General features: G+C 44.6%; 1 protein-coding gene across 6 annotated transcripts in view; it reads right to left on the bottom strand.

Moving 5' to 3' along the window:
- The window catches only part of IL1RAP (interleukin 1 receptor accessory protein), a 51852-nt gene that overhangs the window by 16724 nt on the left and 13224 nt on the right, over positions 1–21904 (bottom strand). For 5 of the 6 annotated variants that reach the window (XR_009959314.1, XR_009959313.1, XM_062582993.1 and 2 more), the window contains exons 2-7: positions 18918–18985; positions 5328–5613; positions 4369–4561; positions 2550–2715; positions 1504–1575; positions 498–627 (exon numbers count right to left, since the gene is read on the bottom strand). Coding sequence is in view for 4 of the 6 variants with exons in the window: in XM_062582993.1 (XP_062438977.1) it covers positions 498–627; positions 1504–1575; positions 2550–2715; positions 4369–4561; positions 5328–5613; positions 18918–18984 (914 nt within the window). In the remaining 2 variants the exon portion in view is untranslated. Of the gene's footprint in view, positions 1–497; positions 628–1503; positions 1576–2549; positions 2716–4368; positions 4562–5327; positions 5614–7017; positions 7104–18917; positions 18986–21904 lie in introns of those variants that run through there. The other variant, XM_062582995.1, reaches the window with a different exon arrangement.

Genomic DNA, 21904 nt, shown 5'->3' with positions numbered 1-21904 from the left:
AGTTCCCTCAAGTCTTTCTGTAAGAAGAGGCACTGGCAGGGCCCACAGGCTTCTTCCCTGGAGCTCCTGGCCCTCATCATGGGGTGATGTGGATATAGGGCTTTCCCAGTGACAGAGGGAGGAATTCCATTTTCCCTTGCAAAAGAAAACGACACAAGGGGGTCCCCAGTATTTGTGGTGAAAAAGTAAGAGTAGATGGATGGTAGGAGGCGTCTAAAGATCTGATTTCTTTTGTCTGGAACCATTCACCTAAACATGTCACTTGTGGTTGGGATAGCCATATTAACACACATCTGCTGGAGCAATCTCTGAACTGCCATTCAGAAGTGAACTGTTTCCTGGATCTTTGTGCCATAACCTATCTACTGTATATGGTCAAAGACTCTGGGCATTTCCAGCAGAGGTACAGTACTCTTGCACATCTGTACCCAGGACCTCTTTGCAAGATCTAAAGAGAGGGTGAGATACAAATGAAGGTCTATGTTACTAAGCATTACCTTTGTGTGACTTTTATCTTGGGGTCCATAATGTCATCTGTGTTTTTCCCATCTATGGTCCACCACACCTCAGTTCGGGAGTCCTTCAAGAAAGTGAAGAAGACTTCACAGGACAGAACAAGCTCATTTCCTGGGAAGAAGAGAACACAGTGAGCTGGATGGCACAGCAGGAACAGCACTATCCTTACTCACACGCTTTCTGGTGATCCTGTCAGCCTGAGCTCTGCCTCCTCTCAGGAGGGAACAAGGCCAGCATACACCTTCAAACATTTGATACTGACTGAACACCATGGCTGTGGGAGAACTCAGACCCTTTGAGCCAGAAAGCAGTGCTTTAGAAGTAAAAGACTGCTGTTAATCATCATCATTGCACTACATCTATTACAGCAATCAACTGAGATCAATTCATAATGGGACAAGTTTAGGGAACTGCTCCAAGGACCTATCCATCTGAACAGATGGGATGGGAGAAGGGGTATAACACACTATATACAACGCTGTGAGGTCAGCAAAAGGAGGGTTGCCATTAATTAGGAAGTAAATAGCTAAAAGAAGAAGGGAGGGGAGATGAGTAAAATGTGGCAAGAAGGGTAAAGCCACTGAGGGGCCAGATGAGGGATGGTTAGAGCAAACAGCAGGGGCAGGGTTGAGACAAAGTCCTATAGGAATTTCTCTGAGCAGCTGACAGATCATATTTTGTCTGCTTCTGCAGCTGCTCCAGCCTGCTGTAATCCTGTAACTCCATGCCTGAATATTTCAAAAAAATCTGTGCGCTCAAATAAACCTTTAAAGCTGTGCTCTCCTATTCTGTAATTGAGAACTGGCACCCCACACTGTCTGCTAGACAACTTGTCGCAGCTTGCTTGCTCTATGAGGAAAACAGTCTGGGAGAACATTGCGGGAACAGAGGAAGGGGAACCTCTCCATGCTTGGCTGGCTATGTCTCCCCATCCCCGCTGGCAGGCTGCCAGCGCAGGCACAGCAGGCGGCTGGCATTGCAATTTACCTGGGTTCAGCTCATAGACAACTTTCTCGTTCGGAGAGGTGAACTGTGGTGGCAAAGCCTTGTTGGGAGACCCTGCAGGAGAGAACACAGTCCCCCACCAGGGGTCCAAATTTCATGAGACTCAGGTGTTCTTACAGCCTCGCTCACGATACCCCATCACTCATGTCCTGATCTAACTTGTGATGTAACCCTGCTGCAGAGTTTCATCCAATGAGAACTCTAGTCCCAGCCCCCAAATTCAGTGCCAGACACAGAATCTAAAACTCCTCCAAAGCTTAGCTACACCTAAATGGAAGGTTTTGGACCCATCAAAACACTCCTGTGTCCCTGTGGATCCTGGAGGGTACATCTTCCATGAGGCACAATCTATAACATAGTTCCTTTGTACCGATGGTTCTAAAAATACAAACATGATTTCCTGCCTCAAGTATTTATTCTCCTCTGAAAGCAGCAGTTACCACAGGACTCTGCATGTGCTCTACTGTTCACCAGGTTTCTAGGCTCCCTCTACAATTCACTGCCAGCTAGACTGAGCCCTTATCACTGGCACAGACCTCTCTGAGCAGTGGGCTAGGTAACTGGAGTTAGTAGTCCTTCCTGGCTGAGTAGCAATCTTAGCCTCAGCACATAAGGCTTCAGCTTTGACAGAAGATTAAGGCAAGTTGGCTATAATGGGACAATCTGCATCTACAATTTATGACAAGTAAAATGCACTGGAAAAAAATATTAACAATGCCAGGGTTATGCATTCACATGCCAGCAGAGGGTACCCCTGACCATGTCATAGGCTGCATGTCACCAGCCTAAGCCTGATCACCTGCTGCGCTCTTTGGGGCATTTGTCCTAGTAGTTGGTAGGACCTCCAGCGTGACATGCACTGGGCAGTCACATGAGGCTTATCCCAGCAAGCAAAAATATACCAGTGACAGGTGAATTGGGTAATAAAGATTGAACACACCATAAATGGATCCCGTGACAGACTTTTCTAACTATTTTCACCACTTCTGCTGCTACTGAAATTTGCATTTTTTTAAAGCCATTCTTACCCACAACCTTCATCTTTATGGTTCTAGTGAGATTATACGTTCTCCCGTGGTCGTTGAATGTCACAATGCAAGTGTAATTCCCTTCATACACACTGCGAACAATGCCAATAACAAGCTTGGACCCTTGGGGATATCGCTCATAGTAGCCATCCACCAACCTGCAGTTCTAGAGTCAGACAGAAAAACGCTTGAGTTTCAGGACTCAAATTTGAAGATATTGATTCAAATACCACTACAAAGATCTGTTTTGAAACTATGAATATGATACTTTGGATTGTAATGTAGGCTAGACTTAAATGCTACAAATCTTGAGCATGCTGGAATAGGAACTGGTAGGTTCACTTGGAGAATGAGGTGATGAAGCAGATGATCCTAACAGTTTTATCCTCCTTTAAACATGGACAATTTTATAAAAGACAGAGCTGTGATTTAGAAGTACATTTGCAAGAAAGGCGAACATCTTAGTAGAAGGAAGTGAGAAAGTAAAAACAGAATATGTCCTCAGTTGATGCCAGGTTCTTTAACTCTTTTGCAGCTAATCAAGCTACCCTGACTGACGTCAACTGAGGATGAAGCCCCAAAACGGACAACTGGCAAAAGAGAATCTATAATACAGAAACATTAATAACTCTTCTCTTCCTGTTAGATAAGGCAGGAAATCTCTACCAAGCATCAAACTAGAGATCCCTTTTCAGGAAGGGGTTATGCAGATGACATCTTGATTGTCATAAAACCCAAAGATATGCACATTTCCTAATAGATTATTTCTGAATGGTACATTTCCAAGTCAGATATATCCTAAGGTGGTAGTTTAAGACAGAGGTCATACAACATTTTTTATGGTTTTTATTAGGCAAGCAATGACTTGCTGCTTGCAAAATGATTTCCATGGGGCTTTTTGTTTCATTCTGCTAATTGATTGTTGAAATGTGAATTTCAATGGTTGGTACAAGTAAGGCATTCCAACCACTGCAGTGAAACTGCTCCTCTTGGCTACAAATGCATTTTTTTCCTGAGGGGCTTTGGAGTTGGGTATCTTTTTTATAGTTGTTGCCAACTTTCTTTATTATTAATTTCTCTCATATAGCACCTTCTATCTAGAAATCTGAAAGTGCTTCATGAGCAGTTAGAGAATTCAGTCCCATAACCCTCTGGCTGCAAAACCTCTGAGAATTTCTTATTCTCCCTTGACTAAATGCATCCATACAGAGAATGACACTGAGGTCAAGATTTATTAAAATGAGCACTAATTCTGTACGCTTGCCTGGAGATGGCTTGAAATAAGTCTAGTTTTCAGAGCAGTAGGAAAGGGGTGTCCTCGTCTTCAGAAATGAGGTCCACTGAATTGTGCCAGACTGGCCTCCCACGGTCCTTGCATAGATCTTGCATGGATAACTTCATTATATGACCTCAAGGGATCTTAGAAAGGATGCTGCTTTCACTAGCTCATGAGGAGAGCTTTTTACTAAAGATGAGAAATGAGTCACAGCTTTCTTTATGGGGCCAGTGATTTGCCCACACAGTAAGCCATGGATACTGCTAGGAACTGAATTAAGGTTCCTAAGCCTCTGTTAGAACGTCCTCCACTTGAACACACTGGTCAAAAAATTTCAATTCTACACAAATGCCTCGAAGAGCAATTTAATCCATGAACTAAATGAAATGAAGTCCTTTCTTTATACTAGCTTTGCTAATTTTAAGAGTTTTATCTCTAGTGAGACACTGAAATATAGCTACACAATTCTCATACCAACCAGTGTGTTTTCAGATGAAACACCACATTTCCCCAATGCTCAGATAACAGTAATGTTCTTCTTACCCTGTACCATTTGACAGTTGGTGTTACACTAGCTGGATAAAATCCATCAATATCTGGACATATGATCTTCTCATTAGCATGCTCCAGGTAGAACATCTCCTCAGCTGGTTTTATTGAATGGCTGACACAAGAGTGTTCGTCTTTTGCAACAACCTCCAAGGGAAATGCAACTTTGCTGCAGTAGGTTGTATTTCTAAGGATGGAGGAGGATATGGTTGATTAAACAAGGCTAGTTTACTTATGTAGTAGAGGAATGAAATAAAAAATATGTCTGTGCTAATGAACATCATAGCTCTGATGAGATATATACAGCCTCAGTTGACCAATTTGCATACGGGAAAGAAAACATTATCAGAGATGGCCACACACAGTACCTCAGAAAATCCTACAAACATAATTAACAAGCAGTATCCACTCTTCCAGTGGTAAAGCAGATAACAGGGTCAAAGACATGATGAACAAGAGACAATGTGAGAAAGAGATGAGAAAGAACTCTTGTGCTCAGTGCATAGCAGATGCTATGTTTGTTTTATACTACACTTAGAGACACTTTCCATTTTCTAGAAGTCTGAATCTCATGAATCTTCCCCAAATTAGCATCCAGTCAAAACATTACCCCTTCATCTGAAGTTATTTTTTACTCTAGACATACAGATCACTTTTTAATGGCGAATGCCTGTGGATTTTGCCATGGGCTCAGCAATAATATTTTCATGGACAGTTGCAGTTAGCAAGGAGTGCATGTTCATTAATGTTTGCAAGGCTCCAAGCATTACTGCAATGTAAATTGGTCAGTACTGAATATTCTTATAACTGTAACATTTTTTTCACATTAATGCTTATGTAAATGGTCTTTTCCCTACAGAAAGATCTGAAGCTATCAGCATAATTTCTCTGTTTCCATGAAAGTCCTTTGATTGTCCTGAAGTCTGATATAGAAGCTGTACCACACAACCTACCTGAGCATACATGTATAATTCCCAGTGTCATTGAGAAGGGCAGGCCAGAACCAAAGGGTGTCTTTCTCCTTACTGATGCGATTGTCTGGGAGACGGAAGTTAATGGGCTCCTCCAGATCCCGGTCCTGCCCAATCCTGTACCAGATCAGGGTTAAGCCAGCAGAATGGGCTGTGCTGTAGTTGTACTTCAGGAAGGTCTCAAAGAGTGGGCATTTGATCTTAGCAGGTTCCCCATCATAAATCTGTATCTGTTTCATGGTGTCCACACCCCAGTCATCACAACGTTCTGCAACCGGGAAGAACAGGTGACTTAGCTTGCAAGTCTTCAGGAGAAAAACAATTATGCCCATGTTCCCCAAAGCCCTTGGTCCTGTCCCCACTGAAATCAGAGGCAGTAATCTAGTGTTTTCAGCGGAAGCAATTCTGGATGTTACAAAGCAGTTTAGTTTAGTTCTGGATACACCTGGAAACTTCTACTTTTATTTGTACATCTCCTACATTTCTTCCAAGGTATTTATCCCTCACCTGGACAGCACAATGGGATATTTGTGTATAACACCAGGCTTCCTCCAGAACTCTGAGAAAATTCAAGCCTAAAAATAAACAGTGTAGGAAAAATAAAATTTGACTGAAAACAATACTAGAGGTGTACATGTATGTTCATGCATAGTGGCAGAGGGGTGTAAATACAGATGTTGGAAGAAGAGAAGAGATTAACACTGCACATAACAAACCATCCCTAGAGCTATGAGCCAGTGCCACTGCCAGAAGAAGCGGAGGAAGCTAGACCGCATGTTCTGGGAGTAAAGACAGTCTTTTCTGTAATGTGACTGTCTTTTTGGTTATGTGACTTTTATGCATTATGGTAACACAAAAATTGAGATCAGCAACAAATGGCATGTAAGGACTGCTTATAGTAAAGTTTGGGAAGGGAGGCTGGGAGGCAGGAGACAGTGTGGAGGAGGGTGCAATAGGTTCACCTGAAGATCACCATGCAGCCCCAGGTGCACTCCCCAAGCACCATCCAACAGGATTAGTGTGATCACTGCAGAGGTAGACTGACACAGAGACCGGGCAGCGAGAAAGATAGCTGTTCAGTGATTATTTTATCGATTCTCGCCATTAGCGAATGGGATTGGAAAAAACAGCACACTCCAAACCCATTTGTCTTCAGAGATCTCCTTTCCACCCTGTTCCTCCCCAGTGTCCCATCACAAAGGGACCAGATGCAAGTGAAGCACAGTGCCAGGACGCCAGCTGAGACATCTCTGCAATTCCCATTTTTCTGTGCTGACAAGGCATGGCATGGCACACTTGCCCAGCGCATCTCTTGTGGCTGCAGGGAGGCATTAGCTAGGGTAGCCTGATGCCTCAGAGCCCTAAACAAGTCAAACAAAAAAGGGGCCCTGTCCTTGTGTTGCCTACAGTTGTCCCTGGGGAGGTATCTCAGTATATCACAGGCACACCAGAGATGACATTGCGAAGTCTCTCTGGTTTGCAGATATTAGAAGAACTTGGACAGAAAGAAAAACAGAGTACAATACGCTCTTTGAGCCCAATCCTTCTGAACTGACTTCATAGGCCCAAAGCAGGATTCTTGGCATTTTATCTTCTTTAAATAGACACTGGGATGCAGCTTGGCCCCAAATTCATACTTAATTAAAAGAAGCAAAGAGACAGGCTTACAAACCTTTGAGAAGACGGTGCTCACAGTGCTTAAAGGCAGCAATGCTAACTCATGTGGCTCAGCAATGTTTAGTCACATTGAGGAGGAATCTGGGCCAACAAGAATAGAAATGGTTTCTGGTGTTTTTTTTTATATATAAATGTAAATGCAAACTGAGCTGCTCCTCCTATGGCATGCCAAACACCCACATGATGGAGTCCTGCTTCTAGAGTAAGAGAGTGAACTGAGCTAGGAAGAGGTGGCAAAGCTAATGTATACAGCCATTCTCTAGTAGGACACAAAAAAACAAATTGCTGGAGAGTGCATCTAGCTCTTCATCTTAGAAACACATAAATATTTCAAAAGTTCATATCATCAGTCAACGTCCTTGCTATTGCAGCCAGCCCAGAGTCACATTCTGAGTGATTAAAGCCCCATACCATGAGAAGGTGCATAATCACTAATTACTGCCATGGGCAAGGCCAATTGGAACCAGTATGATGCTTAATACTGGCAGAGACAAACTACTGGATTAGGCACTATCAAGTTTCCATGCAGTGGCAAACAAGACAAATGAGCCTGCCAGTGACTGCCTGCTAATTGCACGATAAAGTTCTGATCGCTATTTGTGTGAGGCCATTTGTTTTTATAAAGGAAACCTTTCCTTCTGAAAGGAGTGAGGTCTCAGAAGTCTTACAGGTTTGCAAATCAGGACACTGGGGTTTTCTTCCCTGCATTTGACTTTGCTGTGTCCTCTTGGGCTGCATAAAAGCAAATTGCCCTTATTACTTCCAATGGCAGCATTGGAGAGTGAGAAAACTGTATCAAAAACTACAGCACTGAAATTCTTGGAGTCAAGATCAATGAATTTTGCAATCATGAACAGCTTTTGCATTTTGCAACAGCTCATAAATCAGCATTGTAAAACTACTTACCTCTCCTATCTGCATGAGTAATAGAAAATAAATACATTGTTTTCAGCTAATTCAGGAAAAAAAAAAAAAGTGGTTGGGCCTTGTTTTCTTGGTTGGAGAGGGGAGAAGAAGCTGTTATTGTTTTTCACTCTGATAGCAGATATACATTGAGATTTTGTCTCAGAGCTGGCTAATTCTCCCAACTTCAGAAACACTGTCACACTGAATGACCATTCCTAAGGCTTGGGCTGTCAGGATGTGTTTAGGTGTGTCCTGCCTTGGGATGCTGCACGCTTCAGTCTTAGCCCCAAATGCCACATGTTACCGCGCCGAGAAACAGCAGGTACACCGCTGACCACAGAAGCAGACACATGCCTTTAGAGCGCAGGTTGCATTTGCCACCGGACTGGCAAAGACTATTCCTCTAGGCTGTCAGAGGCAAGTCTGTCCAAGCCCATGTCCAAGGCTCAGGGAGCAAAGCTACGATCCATCACTCACCGAGAGGATGGCAGACACAAAGCAGGGTGGGAAGTGGCGGAGAGACCTCCCTGACATGCAAACCGATGAGGTCAAAAATTGTGACTTTCCCCATAACTTCTCTTCTTGACACCTCCCCGTGCCAGCCTGACAAAAGCACAAGCATTTCAATTTATTGGGTACTTCTTGCCTGAGATATCACAGCTTTGCCTGACAGAGCAAGCAAGGGGAGTGTATGGTGTCCCTCAGGCACAACTTTGAGAGCGTTTTCCTCCTCGGCTGCAACATGGCTCCTTTCCCTATGTTAATAGCACCCTTTGCCATGGTGATGTTTTTGTAGCAGATCCCACTGAATGGGTCAAGCCCAGACAGCTGGCTACACTCCCTGTGCATGTTTGCTAGGGAGGGTTGGGTCCTTTAATTACTGCTATAATTTTATTTGCATTCAACAGCTTCCTGCAATGCTTTGTGCCTTCTCCGCTCTTTTAACCTTCATTGGAGATTCAAAGCCTATTTGCTGCTAACAGAAGGATCCAAATATTTGGATGTCAGTCTAAACTGGAGATAGCTTAGGAAAGGTCATAGGAATTCATACTGAACCTCAATGAAAATTTCACAGCTCCCATTGTGGAAAAAATATATATATATACTTACCTACCAATATATCCTGATCCCAGTAATAATATTCAAGAGGGCATGACAGATCACTGTGAGAGAACATGCAAGATCCCAGTTCTCATTGTGAGAGATGGTACTAAATTCTGTGGTGCTATGCCAGTTTGCACCAGCTCATGCCCTTTCTTTCACTGGCTAAGCTGAAGAAATGAATTTCTTCTCTCTTGAAAATTTTCCTGCACAAAACAGAGCTGTTGTGGTTAAGAGCAGCATAATCAGGTGGGATTGTCATTCACTTCGTGACTTCAGGAATTCACTAGAAAAATGGAAACCCAGTCAAGAGACAGGAAGCAGGATATATGCGGTTCCATGGTCCCTTCCACACGACAGCAAATGGAGCACAAAATGCATAACAGAGGGAGATGGTAAAATTCTAAAAATCCACCATCCCACAAATGTGTTTTCCTCAAAACATCTCTGCAAAAGATCTTTGAAAGAAGTCACCCTTTTCTCATTGCTGATCTTGTGTACTGCAGAACTCCCAGCTAACCCTTTTTTCCCCTGGGTGCTATACAACCACAGAAAAAGGCAGTCATACCTACCACTTACAGACAGCACAGAAAAAAAGGCAAGAAAAAGAACATACATATTATTTTTCATTTTCACTGCACTGACAGCAAACCCAGGCAGCAAGGGACTGACTCACCAAAGATCACAAACAGAGTTAGTGGTGGGAACCAAATGCAGTTCAGACCCCAAACCACCAAGCCCAGCGAGGACCATGGAAGAAGTATCATGTGCTGCAGAAGGGTAAGGAGATCTGGAATGGGAGTTAGAGAAGCAGAGAGAGAGAGAGAGAGAGAGAGAGAGAGAAAGAGAAAAGCCAGACAGCAAAAGCACTGGTGTATGGCCCAGGTCATCTGTTGAGAGTTGTAGGCAGAACAGAGGAGGGTGTTTGTGTAGTCCTGCTTAGGGAAACAAATGAGGATTATACAAGAAGGAAGGAGGTTACATATTAGAAGGAAAAAAAAAAAAAAAAAAAACCACCTCCAGCATAGGAGGAGAATGTGCAGGCAAAAAGGTCACAGTAAGAAGGCCAATCCTGTTTCACCTCTCTGGAGATGAAGATGAGAGCAGACTGCTGCCTTCTACTGTTCTTCTCTGGTGCTAGTTTGCATGGTGAGGTGAATTGGCAAAGTCAACTTCAAATGTCTTCCTAGCTTGGACCGTATGTTGTGACCCTTGTCCACGGAGGATATCTACTACTAATAGTAGGGACAGCATCCTGTCTTGTCAAAGAAATTGTCAAAACAGCCTCATTTCTACATCGGGTGCTATAACATCCTTAAACATCAGTTATCCCAAACTCTTCTTTCTCAGGAGGTAAAAGAAGATGAAGAAAGTGGCTCCTCCAGATGCCAAGTAGAAAATGAAAGGATGGAAAGGAAAATAATGATGTTGCTCAGCTGCAAAAAGGTGAAAACTGACATGTCTGGAAAACTTCCTCAATGTTTCACTTACCTCACTGATTTACCCATTTGGAAACAGGCTCTGAAAACACACATCCAAAATACTGCCTTCCAAGATGCATCTGCAGCACCCATTAGAAGCACCCACACATTCAAAACACCGAGGTGAAATTGGTGCAAATACTTGGGCGATCAAGGCAGACAAACTACTGAACTGGTGGATTAAAAAAGTCATAGAATAAGGCCAAATCAAGAAATACTACCTTAATTTTTCTGCAGTTTGGCAGTTTTATACAATTATTTTAAATATCTTCACAGCACTTCCATTTCAAAAACTTTCAGCCACTGAAATTTGATGAGCTCCACACTGCTTCCACCCCTTCTCTCCTTATCCCTGCCCTAGTGCTACAAGTAAAGGCTTCCACTAGTTAAAATTTCTGTGAAGAAATACTAAAAACCACTCTTATGACAGGCCATCCATCAGATTGGCATAAATTACTCTTCCATTTGCCAAATCGATGAGCCCTACTTAATTGCCTCTGACCCTCTGAAAGGCGGCCCACTCTGTGCACAGAACTGGGTTTGCAGCAATAGCAGAACGTGGAGCTGTATTGGTTGAATTACACAGTCAAGAGCTCTGAGCTCTCCTTCCCACATCATTTCAGCAGCAGTATCAGACAGGATGGCACTATGCTAACGGCTTCCTAGTTTCTTCAGCTGCCACTGCTCTGTTGTCGTAAGGTAAAGCTAATATGACTCAGCCTCCATGCAGAGTTAGCAGTTGGCAGGTGGGCCAGCAGTTCGCTTGACAGAAGAATCGGCATTAATGAGGCAGAATAAGCTGGTCACGCAAAGCTGTTCAGTGAGAATTAATCATTACCACCTTAAAAAATTTTCCTCCACCCTCTTTCAAGTTCACAGCAGATAGGACAGCGACAAAGCAGCAGAGGAAGTTGAGTTGAATAAAGGAGCTGCACTTCTAATAAAGAAGGTACCATTTGTGACCAGTAGCCATACGTGGGTACACTTTCTATTTACACCGGTAACAGGAACACCAACTCTTACACTGCATTGGTACCAATGTTGCATTTTGATGTTTACACTCGAATCGGCACAAGTCCATCCCACAGCAGCCTGCTCTGTGGCTGTTCAACAGCTCAGAAATACAGCAGTGCAGCAGGAAAGCATTCCCCACTTGGCCTGTATCTCATCCGACTGTACAACAAAGGAGTTGGAGGGTGGTACAGAGCAAAAGAGATATAAGACTCTCTCTCTGAACTAGACGAAGAGAAATACTGACCTAGGTCCGCTGAAATCAAAGGACTTGCATCCCCTAACCAAACTCAGCTAACTGATTTTGTTCCCAGTATTTTCGAAGTGATAATAGTGGTCAGATGCCTAGAAAGTGACTGGAGCTTAACATGTCTTGGAAGCCCACCCAGAAAGTTTTATGAATTCTGCAGGAATTTATAACCTGACTTCCAGCGGGAGCATGTCGAAAAGGCCCTCCCATAACCTCACCGCCTTCTTCACAGCCTCTTCAGCAGAGGAAGCAACTGGAAGTGGTGCTAGCACAAGCCTCCCCATGTTCAGCGCTGCACTCAGTTCCACACCGACACACAGCAGCACAGTCTAGCCCCTTCCACATGATTCTGCTGCAATAGCACCAGCAATGTGGCTTTACATTTCTGGCATGTCTCATACCATTCATCACGTGTATCGCTGCTGTGCTATAACGCCCCAGTAAAAGCAAGCTCCATTAGATGCTGCACATGATGATGGAGTCTCTCTCAAACTGCTTGTCATTTAAATAGACAGAACAGTCAAAAAAGAAGGAAGGAAACACACCTTCTGTTGCAGAATGGCTCAGCATTTCCAAAAGCACTCACACGCAGTGGTTGTTCAACTTCAGACACTGAAAATCTAGTTTAAACAGGTGTGATGATCTGCACTCTTTGCCAACTTCACGAAAAACAACCTGACTCTGTAAAATTCTGCTGACTTCAGCACAGCCAGGACTTCAGAGAAAGAAACCAAAGCATGACTTCCAAAAATTATGATTCTGTAACTGACCCACAGCTCCTGACTCTGAGTTTCCCTACCCAGTCCAGCATAGCCTGTAACACAAGGAGCAGTAGTTGTTTGTGTCTTTAAAAACAGTGAGTTCCACGCCTTCACTCTACCTCTGATTAAGTTGTGTTTACATTACGTGGCACACAGCATTTTGGTTACCTACAGCAACAGGGTAGAAAAAAAAATAAATTTTTCTCTGGCATGGTAGACTTGTTTTCCTGGAGGGCTTTTTAAAGTGGAGATCAAAACGATAAAGGTAGGAGTACAAAAACTACCTCAAAGCCTGAAGGAAAAAAGGGGTAAATAGCTACTTTCTGTCCCATTTCACTAAGTAAATTGCTGTGTGAAGCAAAGCACAGCAGCATGGGAGGAGGAGAGACAGAAAGAGGAAATGGAGCGACCTGTTGCAAAATCACCAGTAAGAGGAGGCAAGGTGGTTAACCTGATTAGCACCCTGGTAGAGCAGTTCTGAGGCTGATGGGGTTCTTTGTGCAGCTAGGACATCAGATGGGAACTTGAGAAGGTCCAGGTCCAGGTTCAACTCCTGCTTCTCTGCCAGGGACTCATCTGATTAAACCTTAGCAACCTGCATTTAACCAGGGCCTTGGTTGCCACTCACCTTGCTTAAAACACAGCTAACAGTTCTGTGCTCATCCGACCGCCGATGTCCACAGTAACGTGTGCATGAAGCAGCTCCAGACAGGGGTGCCACAGAGGTCTTAATTCAGCCCCCACTTCCAAACATGTATTTTAGCCAGACTCGTGTCAATCCCAGGTGCTCTTTGGCTGTCAGGGAGCACCGCAGTCTCTCTGACCTTGCGCCCTGCCCAGTGACACGCAGACTAGACCAAACACCAGACAGCAGTGTGAAGCGAGTGACAATCATACGAGATACGCTAAGAGGACAGTAAAGGCCAGCCCAGCTCTGCAGCAGCTACTTTGAGCAGGGAGCTGCAAGAGCAAGCGACGCCGCACACCCGATGAGGACTGGCACTGAAGAACGCAGCAGAGGGTGAAATGCACAGGAGGGGTCCACGGCTGCCTGGATGCACACACCGGCATTAACACGCCTACTCCTTGTGAAAGCATCGACATGTAACGCCTTCACCTCTCTACCTTCCTACCGTGTCTGCCTCTCCTGTCGCCTGGCTCAGCTCACCGGAGAACAGCTCAGCAGCCGTTCAAACAAGCAGTGCTCCCCACCAACGCACACCCCTTCCTCTGTTCCCCTCAGGGCCGTGCAGGGCGAGCGGCAGCAGCCCTGCTCAGTTTAGACAAAGACAAGGGAGGCCGCGTGGCTGCAGTGAGTGCTCCTGTCTACCACCGTTTGCACTGCTGTCATCCAGGTGTCCTACCTGAGAGCCGAGAGAAAAGGCTAGACACAGCTGGAAGTGCCCAGGCAGCCTGGCAGAAGTCACTTGGGTGCACGCAGTCTCACCCACTTCATTACACTACTGTGAGTCTGCAGCTAGGGGGAAGTGACGGCTAAGCAAGGTAGGAGACTGACTACAGATGTTCCCCGATGGTCTATCTGATATGCACAGAGGAGCAAAAGTGACCACCTAACACCATGTCAGTGATGCACACCAAATGGGCTGCTTTCTTCTGCACATTTCTGCTTTTCTGAGAAGGTTTGAGCAGACGGATTGCATCGCACTCTCACCTGCTCAAGAATCACCCTTACTATCTATTTCCTCTGCTGGCAGGAAGCAGAAGCAAGCTCTCTTCTTCTCTCTCCTCCTCCCAAGGCACAATTCTGGCTGGTTAGGATGGAGGCTGATGGCTCCAAGTTACACGTTTGCTCCCAGGCTGGCTCTGCTCTGCAGGTTTTATCTCCACTTCAAGGCTATGCACTTTTCCTTCAGTGGTGAATAACTTTATCCCCCCAAGCACCACAAACTTCTACAATTGCAGTAACTCACAAACTGGTATGGGTGGTTATAAAATCATGTCCTAAATTAGGACAGAAAGAAGCTGAGATTGGAAGAGTAGGAGGAAATCAGAAAATCCCAGGAGAAGAAGAAGGGGAGGGATTTAGTCTCTTTAGAAAACAATAATGCAGTTTAATCTATTTTTCTTTTGACTTTACACACTAAAATAAGCTTCTCAGCTTCTGGGGCTGTCACAAATCATAAGGAAAATAAGGCTATTGGAACCCCATCAGTAGAGTAAGAGCTATGTAGCAATAATCCTGAGGAGTTGTGCAGGGCATTCTATCTTCAAAGTGTTTTACAGACAGTAATTTATTAATCTGTAAATTTCCCCTGGCCATAAGTAACTACACTGCCTTTCTACTAAGTACAAGAGAGACTTAAAGCCCAAACTGGCACTTGATAGAGATTGTGTAGGAGACAGCTCTGACCTCCTGAGGCTGATTTTGGTCTCTGGTTCACTGTGGTCAGATTTTGTTACTCCAGCACCAGTCTGAATCCAGAACCACTGGTGATGTCTGGTGTTTTGGTACTAACTTCAGAGGGAACAAAACCAGTGTCTAACAGCCCCTGGTATGGGACAGTGTAACAGATCTACTCACAACTCAGCAAATCAACAACAAAGCCCCAGATAAAACTCCCAGGAGTTTCCAGAGGTTCTAGGCTGCCTTACAATCACTGTTTGCCTTGGCTGGGAGTGTTAAATCAGTGCAGAAGTTGACCCCAATCCTGGACTCATCCTACCATGCAGCCTGTCTGATAATGCCTAGGGGAACTCACAGGAGTTTCCTATGCAAACACAGTGTTTCCTGGCACTAAAGGATTATTTCTGTACAGTAGCTACTTGTTAACATTAGGTGGATCCTTTAGATAATCAGCGCTCAGCACAAGGCTATTCCTTCCCTCCTAGCAACAGCATTTTTCTGCCTTTGCCCATTTCTTTCTAATTCCCAAGACAGTGACTCTAAAAGTGATTCTCTCCTGAGCTATCACCTTGCAAAAGCTGGAAGCCTCTGAATAAGAGAGCAGAGAGAGAATATGGAACATGGAACGCACTACAACTACATCCTTACAACAAGACAGCATCAAAGATAGGCTGCTTTGATGGAAAACAAACAGATAATATAATTCTTTATTCATACTGTCCATTATGTTCTTTGTCTGACCAGTTTTTCACCTCTTTTAAGCCCGTATATATCAAAATCACTCCAGTACTGTCAAAGAGATCATTGTAAGGCCAGAATTGGGTACATAGGCTCCTTTGCCACCCTTATCTGGATATGAAAACATTTGGGTTCATTAAGCATCCTACAACACAAGCCTTATTTCCTTCTTAAGGGTGGCTTAGCTGAGACAAGAAAAGCAGTGAGACTGTGAATACCATCACAGATAATGTCCCAAAGGTCACAAGTAAGGAATTCAAACTGAGGCACTGCAGATCAGTAATACTTTCAAGACTAGGAGAGATTTGCCCAACCATACAGCATGTGTTAGTAGTAGCGCTAGGCACAAATTCAATCTCAGACTCCAAGTCTTTTATTCTAAACTAAACAGATCACACCTCTTCCTCTTTCAACTCGCAGCTCTCTTTCAGCAAATGATTTTGCTCCAGCACCAGCCTCCACGCAATGCGAAAACAGCAGAGTCAAAAGGATGGATGATTACTGCCATGGTGCTGTGGTCAAAATTTTGGAAAAAGTGTTTGCAGGTGTGTTGCTCCAGCGAACAGCAGGGTGAAACACAACACTGAAGCTTTCTGACATACTGCCAGGGAGACAGTCAGACATGCTGACTAAGATGGATGGAAAGACTTTATGTATTACAGCTGGAGCAGTGCTGATTTTATAGCTGGAATTTTATTAAGTGTTGGCTCTTCATTCCCTCTGTAAGCACAGAGAGCTCAGGATCAAGTAGAGTAGGTAACCCTGAGTCAGGACGGTTGGTTCAGTGCTGCTGAATGCGCTGCTCTCCCAGGAATGAGCATCTGCAGAGGCAGGGAGGAGAGGCAGCAGCAAACCACGCCAGGACTCCAGCCTCCACAAGCAAAAAGCCAGCTCCCAAACAGGGCCTGAGAGAGATCTGGCCCCGAGGTCTGGCCCGCAGTCTGTATTGCTACTTTCACCAGCCTGCCACTTCCATTCATCACTTCTTTTCTGTCCTTCCCAAGCTGAGGGAGCTCTTGCACAAAAATGACCCAACTAGCTACTCAGAAGGACTTTTTAAACTGAGGCTCAGCCTTGTCCTAACCAAGTCTGCATGAGTGCCTGGGCCAATAGTTCATACTGAGTTGGCTGAGACTACAAACAGAGCAAGCTCATATCCACTACGAAGTCCTGTGAAGGTAAGCTCCAAGTTATTCAAAAAACTCAGCCAAACGTACTTTAAATGTTCAAGAAGCCTGGTAGCCTGGTGGAGCTACCCCTCTATACAGACTCAGTTGGTATTAGGAGACCAGTGGGGCAGCTGCAAGACTTCACACAGCCCTTCTGGGGTCACTCCAAATAACCTCTACTCTGCATCTCTCACCTGTGGTCCCTGCACAGAGAAAAAGAAAGTTCAAATGCTGTATCAGTAACAGAGTATGTCCAGTCTCCCACATTTGACCGTATTTATGACTTTGCAGGGATGAAACAATCTTTAGTTACCTTTTTGTTCCAGTCCCAGGAAACCACACTGCAAAACTGAGGTTTGCCCATCCATCTAAACACAGACTGGCACACAAGCCCTTTAGCATTAACAATAAACGTTCTGACAGCCCAAAATGGTTTATGGTGCCCATGGAAGAAGAAGAAGGGAGCTCTGAACTGAACAGCGAGTCTGTCATCCACAGACATTCAGAAGATTAAACATACACACTACAGTGGATTTGTAGAAGAAACATATTTTAAGTGTTCACATGTCCCATGCATCACCCTCCAATGCCTACGTCTTTTGAGGCTCTCCAAGAGCTATGACTATGTCACCTGCCCTGCACAGAAATCCTCTGCTAAAGGAGGAATATTTAAAAAGCATTGGATACCTTACAGAAATGCATAAAGGGTTCTGCCAGATCAGCTGGCATGAGCTGGTGTGACCCAAAGGCCAGGACACTCATTTTGCAGCTTCCAGCTGACAGGCTTAGCCTAGATCTGTTTCAAAATTTCCCGGACAATCCTGATTCTGTTGCAGATACTTCCTATTGCTCAAAAATCCTCAGATGACTGCACTTGGGGTGTCAAAACACCATCTCAGCAGTGGGAGGATACTGCGCTGGTAGAGAGTTGTAATGATGCAGAGCAGAAGGGCACGTCCAGAAACGCACGCAAAACAGGGAGTTTCCAGGAGAGCAACAGCAACCTGCACCACTGGATCTCCTCTTTCCTAGGTGCTCTGACCACGCAGGACTCGGTGGCGGAGACCTGGGCCATATATTCTTTCTCCCTTGCTGCTTCCCCTTTGCTCACCAGCTCCGCAGTTAGCCAGGATTTGCTATACCCTACTAACGACTATACTAAGTATGCCAGTAGCGCTATGGCAACCTAGGGAAAAAAAACCCTCCCAGCCTTCAGCCTCTGCGCTGCACTGAGATGAACCTTGCTGAGGCGGATGTTGTGATTCCGGCCCTGGCAGTGCTGCATGCTGCAAGACGCAGCGATACAAGAGCTGTTCGTCTGCGCCGGGCATTGTAACCAGTTTGCCCGTGCTGCAGAGGGGCAAGTGCTCACGGGGGGACGGGCTAAGCCCCCTGCCCCAGCCTGCGGTGCTCGTCTCTGAATGCTTCCCCCTCATCAAGCCGCTGCCGGTTCTTTCCTCCCTCCCTCTTTCCACTTGCCTTCTGCAAATCGTGCTGTCTCCCTTCCGCCCCCAAAGAGGAAGTCCAGAGCCGAGACACACACAATCTGCCTCTTCACAAGAGCTCGGCTGAACGCGTGCCAGAGGAGCTGTGTGCATGACAACATATTTCCTGTCAGGAAAGTGACTCAGTGAGACGGCTATGAGAGCTCATCTTATTCAAGAAGTTCCCTTCTCCCCTTGCGTTACTGAGGCATGAGTCAGAATTCGAGAGCCGGAATTTCAACCCCCTCCGGATCCAGGCACGAAAGGCAGATTTCAGGTTCAAGTCCAGGTCCTGCTTGTAACTCACTGACAAGTTGCTGCCACATGCTGGGCCCCGGTTTCACCCCTTGTAGAAGGAGAATATCAATATTAACCAATGTCCAAACTTTTAGCTGTTGTTTACTCCCATCTATTTGCTTGCAAAACCATTTATACCATACTCATAGTCATTACATCTGAGCATTACACAGTACATACAAAGAATGAAAATAATGTTCATGCATTTTCTAGAAGCATTTTACACATGACCATTTCATCTGGGATTACCATAAATGCTTAAAATTACTTCAGCTAATTTTCTGGCTTTAGATCAGCTCTTCCCATGATAAGCAAGCATGCCACATCCTTACCGGAGCTGCTGCTGAGGGTGATCATACACAGCCATAGAGTAACTAGCAGGGCACTGATCATCTTCATCCTGTCAACAAAAAACATGTAAAGAGGTTCTGGTTATTTTACAACATTTTGTCACTGCAGAGAATTCCTTAATTCTGAGGATGTGTTTATTCTTCTGCCCTTCCATAGATCCTTTAATTCTTTTTTATTTCATCATTGCTCAAGAAAAGCATTTGTATGGAAATGCTGCCCTGACTGCAGGGGAGCTTTCCAAGCCTGCAAGGGGACAATGCAGAAAAGGAAGGCTGGGTCGTTGACTTAAGTAACCAGCATAGTCCATGTCCATGTGCACGTGGAGAAAAGTAGCTGCTTGTACGTCACATATGGTAGAGTACAAACCTCAACTTTCAGCTCCCAAAACAGTAAGATCCTTCCCTGAGACCTCAAAGCACTTGCTTGTTTATACAAACAAGTGCACATAGCACTCATGACAGTGAGCAGTGGCTGAAGTACCTTTGCTCTGAACATAGGCTTGATGGTTTGGAGTAACAGATGTGCTCGCACAGTCCGAATCTGCAAGGTCTGTTTGCTGATGGTCCGTGCCATGGGTGACCGTCAGACAGCTGCAGCTTCACCCTGCTCCTGCAGGCATTTCTGCTCAGGATACAGCTCCAGCTACTTCCAGTCAAATGCTCTTTGAAACAGACACCTTAAAGGAGTCGGTAAGTTCTGGATGTTTATACTTTTCCAGAAATGACCCGAAAGGGGCTTATACTTCCAAAACAGCACCTACAAGCAGGCACAAAACAATCTCAGACTGTTTTTCACAACAATTCTCAGCTCCCACTGCAGAGTACAGTTTCCTGTGATTCCATATAAATGTAGACGGCCAGTTTCATCTGCCACATGCTCTGGTATTTGGCATTCTGACCTCAGAGCTGCTCACCCACTAGAATAAATTTTGCCTTTTTTTTTTTTATGATTTTCCAGGATGCAAGCTGTAAGCTGCTAGTCACAAAAGCTGACGTTCACTGGAAGCTCTCATTAACGGGATGAAGGTTACATTGGATATTCCTGGGTGATGTCAGATCACAAGGGGAGGAGAGATGGTTAAAAGGCTAAACTTCATCACAGAATCTCAACTCTGCCAGGCAGATGTGGTAATGAGGATAGTGCTACTGTCATGAGTACGCTCATGAGATGAGAGGGAAACCTGCACCATCAGGATGTGCTAAAACAGTGGAGAGAGAAGCCATAGAGTTCCCTAAACATAACCCTTATAAGCATGTCTGTAATGTATACATTACACAAAAGGTACTCAAGGATAAGCAGAGAGCCCCTAAGACTGCACAGATTGCAGATATTAATGGGAGTAGAATGTGTGAACTGTTACTACAGCAGCAGATATTCAATCTTTCATTTGTGGCACAGTGCTTTCTCTCTGTTAGGCTCGTCTCTCTAAGTGCTAAGGAAATTTGCAGCAAGCTTACTCTTCCTGCACAGGGTTACAGACTGCCTTGAAGGTCCTGATACCTTCATAAACCTGAAAGATGCAGGGAATAAGAGTAGTGCATTTTCTTCCCTGGGATTCAGCTAAAAGGCAGGCCTTCTCCTACTTCCCTAATCGAAACTGGAATGCCAGCTGCTAATTAAATCCTTCTTTACTGCCATCTACAACCAGTTCCCAGTGTCACACAGGAAGACTCCATGGAGAGGAAACAAAATTAAGTATTCCTACCCTCTGGAAATACTCAAGAAAGATAAAACGTCTTTCTGCCAAAAGGTTGAACAGACAGAGAGAATCCAAACACTGCATCTTTGCTCGGGAATTTGGCTGCTGGAATGGAAGAAGTGTAAACAGGATGGGGGGACCATTTTCATAATAAAAATGGTTCCTTCTCTATTAATCATTAGATAAATGCATAGTGAGTCCTAACTCACCCTTATTTTCCAATGATTCTCTCCTACATTTGCACAGATCAGACTGAATTCAGCCCTCAAGCAAGCAGGAACAACTACTGCCTTTGGATGAGTTTCTCTCTTTTAGAGCAAGGCCATTTATGTGGCCTGAGGCCAAAATAAACTATTATGTTTTACCCAGTGATACATGAACTCTGCAGTGAGCTAATATTTGCATCCATTAACTATACTCATAAGGACATGCTCCTTGCAGCAGTCTCAACAGAGCCACTGGCTCTCTGTTCCTATGGGCAAGGTGCTGTGCAAGGTATCTAACATTTCCATGCTCTGTCTGCTAGTTCGAAAACTTATGTTTCTTATTCTACCCAGTTATAAAATCAGAAGCGCTGCACAGCTTGATTTACTTCTGGCTCATTCTAGGCTCTTCCAAGATCTTATCAATGGAGACAGTTGGATACAGCTTGTCAGATTACAGCAGTTTCTCTAATCCGGGAATGGGACTGATTTGACCACGGTCGTGGCTTCTCTGACACTTTACAGATTATTACAAAATATAAAGGACCGTGAAAGGGACAGGGACAGAATCAAAGGCTGGACAAAAGGAACAATCTGCATTTCCTGGACACCCTGCCCATGTCACCATTTACCATCTGAAATGAGGGAAGAGGTTTCTCCTCCCTTGGTTAAGAAATGGAGAGCTCTCACGTATAGCAAAGAAGGAAAAAGGGACTCTATGGTAGGAGAGCTCCTGAAGTCCAAATCTTTTCCTGTGGCACATAAATGTTCCAAAATTAATTAATGCCACGTGATCTGATGATCTGTACAATTACTATAGCACAGGCACCAGTTCTTGTGTACTAGGACCCCTCTTAGTGCTGACAGCACTCTAAGAAGCTTTAATTTAAATGGCCCAAAATCTGTGATATGTCCCAAAGAGAAAGGTGCTCCCACGATAGTCCTGTGGCCACATAGTGTGCTCATTTCTCACCACAGAAGTTAACGTGATTCTATCAGACCACGAAATGCACCCATTTGTTTGCAGAGAAAAGGAAGGGGGGGGGGGCTTTCGTAATGCTGTAAG

This window comes from Rhea pennata, chromosome 9, assembly GCF_028389875.1.
Source record: "Rhea pennata isolate bPtePen1 chromosome 9, bPtePen1.pri, whole genome shotgun sequence".
Classification (NCBI taxonomy): domain Eukaryota; kingdom Metazoa; phylum Chordata; class Aves; order Rheiformes; family Rheidae; genus Rhea; species Rhea pennata.
This window is presented reverse-complemented; position numbering and strand designations above follow the sequence as displayed.